This window comes from Hypomesus transpacificus, chromosome 8 (genome assembly GCF_021917145.1).
Source record: "Hypomesus transpacificus isolate Combined female chromosome 8, fHypTra1, whole genome shotgun sequence".
Classification (NCBI taxonomy): Eukaryota; Metazoa; Chordata; class Actinopteri; order Osmeriformes; family Osmeridae; genus Hypomesus; species Hypomesus transpacificus.
The window spans coordinates 1,646,596-1,662,101 of record NC_061067.1 but is presented as its reverse complement, the minus strand read 5'-3'; the positions used below and the strand labels follow the sequence as shown (position 1 = coordinate 1,662,101).

General features: G+C 48.9%; 1 protein-coding gene across 1 annotated transcript; it reads left to right on the top strand.

The window, feature by feature from the left end:
• The first annotated feature begins 2,734 nt into the window (after positions 1-2,734).
• On the top strand, positions 2,735-15,474 carry mllt10 (MLLT10 histone lysine methyltransferase DOT1L cofactor). Its single transcript, XM_047023587.1, has 7 exons — positions 2,735-3,120; positions 4,420-4,499; positions 5,902-5,956; positions 7,337-7,446; positions 7,630-7,733; positions 8,150-8,243; positions 15,301-15,474. Exons 1-7 carry the CDS (start codon positions 2,958-2,960, stop codon positions 15,469-15,471), a joined length of 777 nt encoding a protein of 258 aa, XP_046879543.1. The 5' UTR covers positions 2,735-2,957; the 3' UTR covers positions 15,472-15,474.
• Positions 15,475-15,506: the final 32 nt, after the last annotated feature.

Genomic DNA, 15,506 nt, shown 5'->3' with positions numbered 1-15,506 from the left:
TTATAGTACATTTGTAGTCTGTTTTTTTTTGTTTGTTGTATTTTCTATAGCTTAGGCTAATTAAAGAAATTTTTATGAAGCTCAGCGTTCGACCTCGTCAAACAGGCCACGTGCACGCACGTGCACTCCCAAACACGAACCACACACACATTAAGTTAATGGTATGGCACGGTCCACTATGTTTATGTTTAGTGTGGTCATGTCACCATGATTTAGGAAATGTGGGTTTGGTGAAGCACAGCTAATCTTCTAATGATAACCCAGACAGTAGATGAATTGCTCTGTAAAACGTACATTACTTCCTTGCACACGAGGAGCAAAAAAAACATCATCTGAAATTAAACTAAGAAACGGTCATAATGAATCAGAGCGAACATTTTTTATTACGACCCATCACCCCCACCGTTGTTGGTAAACGACAAGCTCATTCTGATTGAAAGGACTTGACTGGCATCTGTTAAACACGCCATGTACCCATAAAGTTTCTTATATTAACAAGCTATAGGTAGGCTATATTTCTCCCTCTCTCACGTTCTCACTCACACACACAGACACACTCACACACCGCGCTAATCAGCAATTACACACTGTGTAATTATACGTTTCCGGTATTGTTAGAACCATCAGCAGTTGATAGAATGAAGTATAGGCTATGGACGCCGCCAGGCTGTGTCAGATATGTGACAGATATTCAAGAACATATTGATGTCAATGTTGGCTTGGAGGAGAAGTGTTAAACGGGAGTTACCGAGAAAAAAGCAATTTATTAGTTATGCCATATATATGTTGACACAGTGTTTACACGAATAACAAGTCAATGTGCTGCCAAATCGGATAGCTGTATGATCAGACAGTGTGAAGGTCGACACCGTCCACACCCATCTACAGGTCTGTTGTTCATGCTTTTTCGAACTGTTCCGCCATTTTTCATAGGCTGCACAAGTTTGTTTGTTGTTGTGTAAGAATGGCACTGTGACAGACCGGAGATGACGTAACATGAAGAACAGCCACCAAAAAGACGTTCTTCGTATTTCTGATGTAAGATAAAGGCTGAACAATCTAAGCTATCACGAATAGGCCTATAGCCTATCCTTCACACAGCAGTTGCGATGTTGAATTATACCTCAACCTTAATCCTTAGATAGGCTACTTTACTGCCTTTCCTCAGATTAGACTTTAACCTAGCCTACTCTGGAATTGTGTTTTTGAATGTGCAGCCTCTGACTTCTGAAAAGTAAATGTTCCAGATTTTTGTATGAATTCGACAAAGTTAAATAATAAAGACAATAACAGGTTATCACTGATACTTCAGGCAAGGCAAGGACCACCAAACCGATTCGCCCCTTTGCACTTTGACTAGGCTTTTAATCACGCAAGAAAATCACTGTTCGATGTTAGAAATGTTTTTTTTACACGAGTATGGACGGTGCTTTTTTCGTAAATCTGTTTAGGTAAACTATACGTGACTGTTGTAATGCCACGTTGTTAGACTATAGATTTGTGCATGTCTAAAATAGCAGACAGACTGTAAGCCTGTGAACAAAATGTGAGCTTTCCTTATGAAATCCCGTAAAATGGCTCTAATTAGTTTATAAACGATAATGATGGCAGGCAGCGTTAATGTCATTTTGCCCCCCACCACCCCCACACTAGACTGTCTTGTCTCCAACAACCGACCGCACATGTAGGCTACGGGTAAACTTAGACTTAATCAAGTGCAAGTTGTAAAAAATCATTTGCTATTTCAGTGTTTCAGTAGCTACGGCCCCTTCAACAGCTGCCCCGCCTTTGCTCGCCTTTGTTCTCTCGTGCTCTAATAGGTTCTCCCCTGCCACACAATTCACTTTTTTTCCCCTTTTCTTTTTTTGTGCTCCCTTTCCCTTTTCCCCTCTTTTTGTAGAGCGTCGACTGGAGCATTTGAGCAATTTGAAATTAAAGCAAACAATGGCCAGGCACTGCCAGGGACCTCTTGCTCACCATATTACACGGAGGACGCTCGTGTGCTCTCACGCATTATTGGCAAGTCATTATGTTTCTCTGGAAACCAAGAGCTTGCAGGCGCGCTCAGAGGAATCGGCGATGCACGCTGCTGCTGTTCAAGAGTAACCATGAACGTGCTGTAGCATCCTTATGATATTAGGCTACAACATATAGGCAAATTAAAACTATTTTGCGTATTGGGATAAAATAAGCCTATAATACGTCTCTTTAAGATGTTTCATGTTGTTCTGAATCGCAGATTAAAATAGACGGATTCTTTCTTCAGTGGGAGAAACCCAATACCATGCGCAGGCCCACAGTTATAATAGTAATGTTTATAAGCTAATCTATGTTTCCTTCTGTTGATGTGTCACTTTCTGACCTCGCTCCACACACTTTCACATATACACGTAGTGCGCGCGCTCATAGGTCTACATTTCTTCTATATTGTTCTACAAACAATTAAATGTAGCCTATCTAATACCACTGTATCAATATCATATTCGTCTTGAACCTCAGGCTATTATTTTATCTCTCACTGTGCGTTGGTGTTCCGTGTTGCACGCCATTATTCTGAAAATACTCACATCAACGATTTGTTACAAAGTTCCTTGTTATGATTCGGAACCTCAAAGTGCTACAAAGTTTACAAAGCATCGCCATGTGGAACCAAAATGGCCCAACTCTTTTCATGAACCAATCACAACCTGTCGCCGCAGCGCTGTCAGGCACGTACACAGGAACCTTACGTGCTACGCACTTCCGCTTTCCGACGACGATGTCGCCTCTTCTGGATCGCGCCATGAAGTGGACATTGTGCTGAGAAAAAAACGCTACCGAGAAGGAATGTAAACACGACTAAAACATGATCCTTCGCCCAACAGGGACTTAAAGCAGTGTCGCGGGGGAAAGAATAGAATATTCTACTTAGGTTTTGGGCCATCTTCAGAGCAGTTGCATGTTCGCTTTCTCCGTAGATGGTCTCCGGCGAGAGGTGTCTGGCAGCGGACGACGATATCTTGGTGAATAATATGAAGGAGATGATTGGAGGTTGCTGTGTATGCTCAGACGAGAGAGGCTGGGCAGAGAACCCACTCGTCTACTGCGATGGTCATGGTTGCAATGTTGCTGTTCACCAAGGTATGCACCCCCTAAGATTACAACATATAGCCTAGATACCTAGCTAGTTTCATATTGCCCCTTTGGTGTTCCACAACGGGCTATGATAGCTAATGCTAACCCCGATAGCTATGTTATCCTTGTCACTTACGGTCTAGCACCACTACTAGGCTAGCTATCTAGGTTACTGCAGCTTTTACGTTGACGTTAGCTACCTTGTTGGTTAGCTTGTTAGTTTATGTCTGAACATACTAAAGCAACATTACTTCAACTTTGCGAGACTGGGTCATTTCAGTTGCGGTCACATTTATGTCAGGGCCCGGGTCAGCAAGCTAGCTGCAGACTCTCGCCGCCTGTCTGAACCAGAAAGATTCAGTGTATTTGCTGTAAAGTCTGTTAGAGAGTAGAGACCATGCTTGAGTCCATGACGTGCAACAATTCTCCGTTGCGTCCGTGAGCTAGCCTAGCCGTAGGATCCAGGCTATTTGGATGTGTAACACATTTTGTATATGACTGACGCGTCCGTCACGAGCAAGTTAGGTATTTTGATGGATAATGTACCATATCTTGTGGCCTAGCCAGCAGTGGCTAGCAGCAGTTGCTAGCTCTAGCAGTTCAATTAGAAAATAAACACCAGTCGCCAGATGGCTTGTGTAGGCTACGTTGAACTTTAGCATCGAGCTGTAATTAGCATCGATTTTTACGAAACTTACTATCATATTACCGAATATTAACTGTTAGCACTATATACTGTAGTAGCTAGCAAAGTAGCTAACCTTCATCTAAACATGCAAACTTGTTTCTGTCAACAGTACCACGTGGTATAGTTACCGCTTTATCCTGCTGCTGCAACATTTCTTCAGGGAACGTGTACTGTTATTGTGTCACTGTCAATCTTGTTTATATAGCAAGAACAGACACTTATTCAAGGAGGTGTCAGAAGATTTTAACAGTAACACGATTTGTAGTACAGTAGCAGGGTTATCAGTCAGTTGAACAAGACACAAAGCCCCCCCCCCCCCCAACTGTCACCTGTATCATATGAACTGTAGTTTATAAACCGTATTGAATAACACTCCCGTATATTTGGGCTGTTGGTGGATGATGTAGAGAGATCGCAGATGATCTGAGCATGTTGTAGGCTATGTGTAAATTCCTCCTTTCCTCTGGTCAAGTAGCTTGTATTGGTTTGAGGTTGACGTATGTGCGCATGTTTGGGTTATGTGTGCTCCGAAGTGTTTATTAGTGTAATAGTTACTTAATGTGTGAGTGTACTAAGCGCTGTGTGTGACTGACCCCGGTCCCTCCCCCCTCCCCCAGCTTGCTACGGCATTGTGCAGGTGCCCACAGGACCCTGGTTCTGCAGGAAGTGTGAGTCTCAAGAAAGAGCTGCCAGAGTGGTGAGTTAACCTGGACTCTGCCTCTCTTCTTTCTTCTCTCTCCCCCCCCTCTCTTCTCTCCTCTCTCTCCTCTCTCTTCCCCCCCTCTCCCCCCTCTCTCTCCTGAACACCCAAACATCACCAACGCCTGAGAATGTACTCATGTATCAGGTGGGGGTTTGAACTGTGCCACCTCTCGATCTGCAGTGAAGCGCTCTACCTAACCCTGCTGTTGGAAATCCACACTGCTGAGGATAGGTTTCCTGCTGCCCTTCACTCACCTGTGCTACCCAGGTGTAGCTCACCTACCTGCCTGCAGGGTCTTCAGTCAAATCTCTGCTCTGGAAACTGACTTGTGAAGTTGTAAACCATGCGATGGCCTCGTGCACTAACGTACTGTCGTGCACTAGCGTATGGTCTCGTGCACAAGCGTACGACCTTGTGCACTATAGTATGGCCTCGTGCACTAGCATACAGCCATGTGTACTATTATAGTATGATCTCGTGCACTAGCATACAGCTTCGTGCACTAGTGTAGGCCTCGTGCATTTACATTTATTCATTTAGCAGACGCTTTTAAAAGTCATGAAAAAAGAGAGAGCCCCCAAAACATTGTGGGTAGCCAAAACATGAAGCATACCATATGAAAAGCAAATAAGTGCCAATGGGAAGAAACATAAAGAGCATGTTGTTAAACAAATTACAATTAAACAACATAAACCTCAAAAGTACAAGTGTACCTGTGGGAAAGGAAGCAACAATAATATAATTCACAGCGAGTACAAAAAGTTAAATCAGTTTCAACTAACCAACAAGTGCAACAAGTCCCTCAATAAGTGTTACGTGCACTAGTGTATGGTCTTGTGCACTATTGTGTATTACTCTGAAAGCCTGCAAACTTCAGAAAAGCCAGGGTTTGTGATGGGCAGGAAATATCAAAACAACTCTCACACACACACACACACACACACACACACACACACACACACACACACAGAGTGAAAAGGGAAGAAGCCCTAACAGAGTGATAGTGAAGACAGTTGGGGGGGTGGCTTATAGCCAAGATAGTAATTCCCTCCAATACACACGTGCACAGTCTGTAGTTGTACACTTTCTTAGACACATGTAGCTTTACTGTTTACAAGATGGCTGATCTCTGTAGAGATACAAGCCTAAAGGATCTCTCTCAATAGAGATACAACAAGTCTAGCTGATCTCTCTCTGTAGAGATACAAGCCTAGCTGATCTCTCTCCATAGAGATACAAGCCTAGCTGATCTCTCTCTGTAGAGATACAAGCCTAGCTGATCTCTCTCCATAGAGATACAAGCCTAGCTGATCTCTCTCTGTAGAGATACAAGCCTAGCTGATCTCTCTCCATAGAGATACAAGCCTAGCTGATCTCTCTCTGCTGGTCTCTCTAGAGGTGTGAGCTGTGTCCCCACAAAGATGGCGCCCTGAAGAGGACAGACAACGGCGGTAAGAAGACTTCCTGTCTCTGACACACACACACACGTGTATACACACACACACACCCACACATACCCACACACAAACACACACACGTATACATACTTACACACGTGTGTGTGTGTGTGTTTACTGCTCATCCTCTCCTCTAGAGCTCGTGTGTGTGTTGGGGCTAGGGCACTGTGTGAGGTTGGGTCATGTGTGTGTGTTGGGGATCCTTTAGGTTCATCTGGAGGTCACAGTGGAGACTGTAAACATGCTGTGTGAGAGAGAGACACATTCTCTCTACCTCCCTCCTTCTGTCTCTCCATCCCTCCCACATTCTCCCTCCCCCCCCTCCAAAAATAATAATAATCTAAACTCTATTAAACACACGACACAGTGTCTCGTTTTCTTTGGAAACTTTAATATTTTTTTAAACTTTCCAAAAAAACAACATTGACAAAAAAAGGTGTCTAGTAATTATTTTATTCTTAACTCAACCTTTCTGCACAAACAGTGAAAGGAGAGTAAACATTTTGCCATCACATCCGATTAAATCTAAAGTAATGAGACTGGCTTGAAAATGTAAGAAGGAGAAAGTACAGATATTTGTGTAAATTTAAGTGGTCAAAGTTAAAAGTTGTCAGAAAAATAAATAGTACTAATACCAGAAAAGGTATTTGTACTTTGTTACTTCCCATCTCTAACCAAGGAAGAACAAACAGATACACGTATAAGGGTCACACAGTAGCAGCAGCTGGAGTTAGATCATGTACAGACCCTGCCTGAGTTATGTGCTCATGTTTTTATCGACACCCTGCTTGTTCTCGCCTGTAGCATTTATGTGGGGTTGTATAACGTATCGAACACCAAGGAGGTGTGTATGTGAGAGAGTGTGTGTGTGTAGCCCTTGTGGAATCAACCCTGGTTTTATAGCCCTGTTTTATTGGCCCTTGCCAAATTCTTGGAGGGACTTCAAAACAACAACATCCCCCTTTCACACCCTCCCCTGGTTTCCCCGCCCCCTGCCCCCCCTGCAGAGTCAAAGACAGGTCAGAGGGTCAACTGTAAGTTTAAGCCTGTTTTTGTTCTTGCAATGAGAATAACAGACACCCCAACGTGAAGAAGCTTCCATCACCATCTGACCTCTCATTCACCTCAAACTCCAACCTCCCTCCCTCCCTCCCTCCCTCCCTCCCTCCCTCCCTCCCTCCCTCCCTCCCTCCCTCCCTCCCTCCCTCCCTCCCTCCCTCCCTCCCTCCCTCCCTCCCTCCCTCCCTCCCTCCCTCCCTCCCTCCCTCCCTCCCTCTTCCCACATGCTTGTGTGAGTGTGTTTGTGCATTATCAAATATTAAACCTTTTGTGGTGTGTGTACTCAGATTTTAAAGTGCGTGTGTGTGTGTTTAGGCTGGGCCCATGTGGTGTGTGCTCTCTATATTCCGGAGGTGGAGTTTGCCAACGTGTCCACTATGGAACCCATTGTGCTGCAGTCTGTACCTCACGATCGCTACAACAAGGTATCTACACACCACACCACACACCACACACACACACACACCACATGCTCTTTGCCTGTATGTTTTAATGTGTCTTTTATTCTGTGTGTGTGTGTGTGTGTGTGTGTGTGTGTGTGTGTGTGTGTGTGTGTGTGTGTGTGTGTGTGTGTGTGTGTGTGTGTGTGTGTGTGTGTGTGTGTGTAGACGTGCTACATCTGTGAAGACCAGGGCAGAGAGAGTAAAGCGGCCTCGGGTGCCTGTATGACCTGTAATAAACATGGCTGCCGACAGGCCTTCCACGTCACATGGTGAAGCCCAGTCAATCCCTCCCAACTTTATTAGTAGCTTATGTTGAGAAGACAGTGTCTTTGGCCACAGACAGCACTGTCGGAAAAACTAAGCTGTCTCTCTCTGTCTGTCTCTCTGTCTCTCTCTCTGTCTCTCTGTCTGTCTCTCTGTCTGTCTCTCTGTCTCTTTCTCTGTCTCTCTCTGTCTCTCTCTCTGTCTGTCTCTCTGTCTGTCTCTCTGTCTCTCTCTGTCTCTTTCTCTGTCTCTCTCTGTCTCTCTCTCTCTCTGTCTCTCTGTCTGTCTCTCTGTCTGTCTCTCTGTCTCTTTCTCTGTCTCTCTCTGTCTCTCTCTCTGTCTGTCTCTCTGTCTGTCTCTCTGTCTCTCTCTGTCTGTTTCTCTGTCTCTCTCTGTCTCTCTGTCTCTCTCTGTCCTGCAGTGCCCAGTTTGCTGGGTTGCTGTGTGAGGAGCAAGGATCGGATGCAGACAATGTGAAGTACTGTGGATACTGCAAATACCACTACAGCAAACTGGTGCGTCACACACACACACACGCACACACACACAGACACACACACACACACACCAGTCCTACCCACTGTTTAGATCACAAACATGGCTACGGTATTCATCCAAACATGTATACACTTAAAAGTGTCTGTATGATGGTAGCTACTACAGGAGACAACACCCTCTCCAACCTCTGAACCCTGGGTTGACCTCTGAACCCTGACCCTGGGCCTCTTGTGTGGGTCTGAGAATGCCACTCAACTGGTGTTAGGGTTAGCTGTCTGATATGAACACTGATTATGTCATTGAGTGTTGCTGTGGCGAGTGCCTGATGTTCCTCATGAGATCTGCATCTTCTGGCTCAGTTAACGTGTGTGTGTCTGAGATCTGCATCTTCTGGCTCAGTTAACGCGTGTGTGTGTCCAAGGTGAGACTGGGATTACATCAGAAAACAGATGATCTGTTTCTTTCTCTTTCTTTAGCTCTCTCCCCCCCTCTCTCTGTCACCCTCTTGCTCTCCCTCTTCCCCTCTGTCATTCCTCTCTCTCTCTCTCTCTCTCTCTCTCTCTCTCTCTCTCTCTCTCTCTCTCTCTCTCTTTCTCCCCTGTCACACAGGGGAACAGCTCTTCCTTTCATCTCCTGAATGACTTGATCCTTACAGCTGAAAGAAGAGCCATCACACAATCTTCCTGCTCTCCACCCCCCCCCCCCTCTCCTCAACCTCTCTTCCCCCCTTTTCTGTCTCTCTTTCTCTCTCCTCCCTCCCTCTCCCCCTCTCATCACCCCCCTCCCCCCTGCCGTCACCCCCTCCTCCCCTCTGATCTCTAATCTCTTTGGCAATCAGCAGAGCCTCTGTCCGGCACGCTGGCCCCTCCCCCGCCGCCCCCCTGCTGCCTGTGTGTTAAGCCCAGGCGGGGTGCAGGGGTTTGAGTTACAGCGGCCGGGGAGGGGCCCCTAGGGCCCCGGAGCTCAGCGCTGACACTGGAGCACTGAACCGGACAAGGGCAGAGAGACTTCCTGTCTGGGGCTGGGAGGGAGGGGGGGGGGGGGGGTTAGTACATTAGTAGAGGTTCCTTTGGTGTCTTAAACTAGAACCAGGGTGTTCTTGTCTTGAAACGGTAGTTTGGTCTCTCCTGGTAGTTTGGTCTCTCATGGTAGTCTGGTCTCTCCTGGTACTCTGGTCTCTCCTGGTACTCTGGTCTCTCCTGGTAGTCTGGTCTCTCCTGGTAGTCTGGTGTCCCCTGGTAGTCTGGTCTCTCCTGGTAGTCTGGTCTCTCCTGGTAGTCTGGTCTCTCCTGGTAGTCTGGTGTCCCCTGGTAGTCTGGTCTCTCCTGGTCGTCCGTCTGGTCTCCACCTGGATTGTTTGATCATCCAACCCTAGAAAGATCAGAAGTGTGTCGACGAACGGTCTGTGTTACCTGGCCTCATCGGCCTTCATCGCAGCCTCTGACCACAGGTCCTGGATCAGCTGGACCTGCAGTCCCACAGGTCCTGGGTCAGCTGGACCTGTAGTCCCACAGGTCCTGGATCAGCTGGACCTGCAGTCCCACAGGTCTTGGGTCAGCTGGACCTGCACCGGGGCCTGCAGCAGCCTGATCCCAGACCAACGCTACAGGGGGCTCTCCTCACCTGGCTGTTGAGAGGGGAGGCAGGAGGGGGGAGGTGGTTACAGTAAACGCATCTAGTCGCTGCTCTCTCCCTCCTCCTCGTCGCCGTGGCGGCGTCTCCATGGTAACGGTCGGCGTGTTGTATTGGACGGCGGGAGGCCACTCTCTGCGCTGCAGGAAGCAGCCCTGATACTGGATCTGTTTACTGACTAAAAGCAACAAACACTCAGGAGAGGGGGAGGAGGGAGGGGAGAGAAGGAGGGAGAGAAGGAGGGAGAGAAAGAGGGAGAAAAGGAGGGAGAGAAGGAGGGAGAGAAGGAGGGAGAGAAAGAGGGAGAGAAGGAGGGAGAGAAGGAGGGAGAGAAAGAGGGAGAAAAGGAGGGAGAGAAAGAGGGAGAGAAAGAGGGAGGGGGGAAGGAGGGAATGAGAAGTCTGGGAATCGGATACAAATATTTTATTTACTTGTTTTTGTTGATCATCTCACCAACCTATTTCTTTGTACAGTTAGTTTGTGGAGCTGTCCCTGCTTAGCTTGAATGCATGTTACCTGTAAAGCAGCTTCTGATGCCAAAACAAACGCAGATCTTCACACATACCTGCAACCATGACTCAGTGTGTCAACCAGGAACACGACACCCCATCTCATCCACAACATCTCTTTGGAAAGAAAGAAAAGCATCTTGATGTTTTGCCGCTGCCTTTCGTCTCTCCCTCTCTGCTCTTTCTCTGTGCGAGCACAGAAATATATACATACACACACATAAATACAGTACATTCACACACACACACACACACACACAGTACATGCACATGTGCAGATGTGCTGGTCAGAGTCCAGGAAGACTGCATGTCCCAGACACAGTGCAGAAGACCCAGTGTTTTCCACACATAGACTAATTTGTGGCGGTGCGCCACAGAATCAACACCGGCCGCCACACATTGCGTTTCGTAAACATTTTTTTTTATCGCTATTTAGGTAAAAACACGCAGCGTATTCGTTCAGCTGCATTTCCTTTCCCTGCTCTCCCTCCGTCTCTTTCACGCACGCGTCTTTCTCACATACACACACAGTCACTACGTCAGCACACGTTAGCAACGATGCATACGCCGTTCTAGTGAGACCGACAGCTACATCAGCGAGCCTTCAGCATTAGTGCCGTAGCTAAAGGTCTAGGAAAGTTGAGGCTACTTTTCGCTAGGTACCGACGGACATGTCTTAATCGAAGGTTCCCCTTCGTTGTTTTGGTGAGAAGTTTCAAGAGCTAGCTACTTACCCGGCGTCATGGAGCCGACCAGTTAAATAGTTATTTAGCACCCTGTATGCAGCGTCGCTACCTGCATATGCAGAAATTATTTGTTTGTTGTTGTTGATTGATTTTGTGAATTATTTCGACCCCCCCCCGGTCTGACATGAAACAACACCCCCCCCCCCCCCCCCCCCCCCCCCCCGCCACATATAGCTTTCTAATCTGTGGGAAACACTGAGACCCACATCTCATCTCCCAGGCACCGTGCAACAACAGTAACACCTCCCTCCCAGTAGCGCTGCTGTGGTCATCCGTCGACAGCAGAAAGAGCGTTATGTTTATCTGACCAGCCATCAGACCTCTCCTCTTTTCCCCTCACTCCAAGACCTTGTTAGCAGCTCTGCTCAGGCAGCCTTCTCCCTGGCTAGCTGCCCGCCTCACATGTGGACGTGCTGGGGATGGTCTAAGCAGATGGCCAGCCCTCCGCCTGCGACATGGAGATCTGTGCTTTCACCACAAAGACGGGGAAATAGAAGGCTGGGTTGTTAAAGGTGCCCAAACAAGAGTCTGGAGTTTCCTGGCCTTGTACTCCTCGTCCCTCCCCTCCCTCCCTCCTTCTTCTCTCCTCCCTCCTTCCTCCCCCTCTGACATCAGAAGCTTGTATCTATCTGTCTCCATCACCCGATTGGCCTTCCCCCTGATTCCACCTCCATCATTGGAGGATGCTCTTGTGCTCTGATTGGATATTGTGCTAGTTCTAAATCCTCTCCTCTTCACTTTCCAATTTTAGTTTTTATTTTATTTATTCTTATATTTTCTTTCTCTCTGTACGTTGTTGTTTACCCCCTACATGTGATTTATTTTTGGTACATTTTTGGTATGTTCATCAGTCCTCTGTCAGTAAACCTAAACCTTCTCCTGGTGTGTGTGTTTATGTGTGTGCATGCGTACGTGTGTGTGTGTGTGTGGTATGCCAAGGTTTCCCTCTCTGTCTTGCCTTTTGTTAGTGCTGCCTGATTTGCATTACCCAACGAGCCCATCCCCCCTCCACACACACACACACACACACACACTCCCTCCCCTCTGCATTCCGGAGTCAGAGGTCAGAAGACTCAGATGTGTGTGTGTGTGTGTGTGTACAAGAGAGAGAGAGAGGTTAAGAAGCCTAGATGGATACCTAGCTAATGCTCAACCCTGCAGCCAAACAGCAACGGGATGAAAACACCAACCAGCCGCTTAGAACTAGCCTACACACACACACACACACACACACACACACACACACACACACATACACACACACACACACACACTTTCCTGGTCAGAGAGCCTGCAGGAGCCCAGGGGAGTGTCTGCCGGGATAGGGAGGATTATTTTCCCCCACCTCCCCCTTCCTCTCTCTCTCTTTCCTTCGTTTTTTGCTCCCCATGTCCCCTGACCTGGGCAGCAGGCTTTAGTCTAAGGCCTAGTGTTTCCCTCTCCTCTCCCTCTGTCTCCTCTCTCCCTCTGTCTCCTCTCCCTCTGTCTCCTCTCCCTCTTCTCTCCCTCTGTCTCCTCTGTCTCCTCTCCCTCTGTCTCCTCTCCCTCTGTCTCCTCTCCCTCTCCCTCCTCTCCCTCTGTCTCCTCTGTCTCCTCTCCCTCCTCTCCCTCTGTCTCATCTCCCTCCTCTCCCTCGGTCTCCTCTCCCTCTTCTCTCCCTCTCCCTCCTCTCCCTCTGTCTCCTCTCCCTCTGTCTCCTCTCCCTCTGTCTCCTCTCCCTCTGTCTCCTCTCCCTCTTCTCTCCCTCTGTCTCCTCTCCCTCCTCTCCCTCTGTCTCCTCTCCCTCTGTCTCCTCTCCCTCTGTCTCCTCTCCCTCTGTCTCCTCTCCCTCCTCTCCCTCTGTCTCCTCTCCCTCTGTCTCCTCTCCCTCTTCTCTCCCTCTGTCTCCTCTCCCTCCTCTCCCTCTGTCTCCTCTCCCTCTGTCTCCTCTCCCTCTCCTCTCCCTCTGTCTCCTCTCCTTCCTCTCTCCCTCTCCCTCCTCTCCCTCTGTCTCCTCTCCCTCCTCTCCCTCTGTCTCCTCTCCCTATTCTCTCCCTCTGTCTCCTCTCCCTTCTCTCCCTCTGTCTCCTCTCCCTCCTCTCCCTCTGTCTCCTCTCCCTCTTCTCTCCCTCTGTCTCCTCTCCCTTCTCTCCCTCTGTCTCCTCTCCCTCTGTCTCCTCTCCCTCTTCTCTCCCTCTGTCTCCTCTCCCTCCTCTCCCTCTGTCTCCTCTCCCTCTGTCTCCTCTCCCTCTGTCTCCTCTCCCTCCTCTCCCTCTGTGTCCTCTCCCTCTTCTCTCCCTCTGTCTCCTCTCCCTTCTCTCCCTCTGTCTCCTCTCCCTCCTCTCCCTCTGTCTCCTCTCCCTCTGTCTCCTCTCCCTCTGTCTCCTCTCCCTCCTCTCCCTCTGTCTCCTCTCCCTCTGTCTCCTCTCCCTCTTCTCTCCCTCTGTCTCCTCTCCTTCCTCTCTCCCGCTCCCTCCTCTCCCTCTGTCTCCTCTCCCTCCTCTCCCTCTGTCTCCTCTCCCTCTTCTCTCCCTCTGTCTCCTCTCCCTCCTCTCCCTCTGTCTCCTCTCCCTCCTCTCCCTCTGTCTCCTCTCCCTCTTCTCTCCCTCTCCCTCCTCTCCCTCCTCTCCCTCTGTCTCCTCTCCCTCTTCTCTCCCTCTGTCTCCTCTCCTTCCTCTCTCCCTCTGTCTCCTCTCCCTCTTCTCTCACTCTGTCTCCTCTCCCTCTGTCTCCTCTCCCTCCTCTCCCTCTGTCTCCTCTCCCTCCTCTCCCTCTGTCTCCTCTCCCTCTTCTCTCCCTCTGTCTCCTCTCCCTCCTTTCCCTCTCACCCTCTTCCTCCTCTTTCCCTCCTCTGCTCTCCAAAAGCCAGTGCAGCTAAGGGGTTTATTCACCCACCAGATGACATATTTTCAGTGCTTAACAGGGTGTAAAAGGGAGAGGTTTCTTTTACTCATGTGTAAAAGGGAGAGGTTGTCGTGGCAACTGCTTGGACAGAAGGTTTTCACCTGAAAAAGTCTGGGAGTGTTCTCTTTGGGGTGCGTGCGTGTGTGCGTGCGTGTGCGTGTTACCCGACCCTCTCAGCCTAGCCACTCTCCATCAACACCTTCACTAAGGAATGTTAATGAAAAACAACAAGGGAATCCCCAAGAATCCATCCTGCTGTCCACACACACACACACACTCTCCCAGGTGGTGTGGAGAAGCTGAGACAGGAAGCTTGACTTAGCCAGTGTCTCTTGATGTTGTAGTTGCTCCCTCACAGGAAGTGGCTGAACAGCCACCGGCACCTGCCCAATCATCATCCAGCTCGGGGGGGGGGGGGGGGGGGGGGGGGGGCGGAGGGGGGCGTGTTGAGTGTCATGCTCTCAGGAGCGCTGCATATTTTCACAGCTTCACCCTGAGGTGTGTGAGGGGGTGTCGAGAAGTGTGTGTGTGTGTGTGTGTGTGTGTGTGTGTGTGTGTGTGTGTGTGTGTGTGTGTGTGTGTGTGTGTGTGTGTGTGTGTGTGTGTGTGTGTGTGTGTGTGTGTGTGTGTGAGAGAGAGAGAGAGAGGTGTAAATGTGTCTGTGCTCTGACGCCCCTCATGGTGACAAGGTGCTGGAACCTCATGGTGACAAGGTGCTGGAACCAGGGTGCAAATGAAGCTGTGTTCTCCAAGACCAGGGACCTGATTGGATCAAGACACACACATACGTACACACACACGCACTCTCAGACAGACACACTTGTTCAACACCTTCTCACCCTCGAACACACACTCTGAATTCCTGATGTCATGCTCTGTGCTACTCTGGTATCTCGGTGTGCCATGCTAGCGAGAAACTGTTTGAGATGGATGAGGGCTCTCTCTCCTCTCTCTTGCTCTCTCTTCATCCTAAGTATTTCATCTTTCAGTTGTTTCAGTCTTTCAAACATTTTCTTGTCTTCCACCTCTTATTTTGGCAGGAGGTACAGAAATATTGTCTTTTGGTTATACTCATCCCTTTCATCTCCTCTCTCCCCCCCTCTACCCCCCCCTCCTCCCTCACTCTCTTCCCCTCCTCCCTCCCTCCTCTCCCTCCTCCTTCTCTCTCCCCTCCTCTCTCCCCCCCTCCCTTTTCTCCCCCCTCCTCTCTCCCCCCTCCTCTCCCCCCTCCGTCCTCTCCCTCCTCCTTCTCTCCCCCCTCCGTCCTCTCCCTCCTCCTTCTCTCCCCCCTCCTACCTGTACAGAAGCATAAAGAGAGAGACAGGCACAAACTCAAACACAGGAAGAGTCTGGAGCTGGGCACCTCTCTCATCACCTCCATCTCCTCCGCAGACAAGGTGAGGGCACTCCTCCTTTCTCTTCCTCTGCCCCACCTCCTCCCCCTCTCTCCTCCTCCACCTCTAGTAGAACATTGACTTAAGCACTGTAAAGAGTTACAGCCTGAGAGCTG

Bases quoted from the DNA above. Each gene is read 5' to 3' on its own strand.
- mllt10 (XM_047023587.1), top strand. From the start codon at position 2,958: ATGGTCTCCGGCGAGAGGTGTCTGGCAGCGGACGACGATATCTTGGTG. The intron at 3,121-4,419 runs GTATGCACCCCC...CCCCTCCCCCAG, and splicing joins CAATGTTGCTGTTCACCAAG to CTTGCTACGGCATTGTGCAG. The intron at 8,244-15,300 runs GTGCGTCACACA...CTACCTGTACAG, and splicing joins AATACCACTACAGCAAACTG to AAGCATAAAGAGAGAGACAG.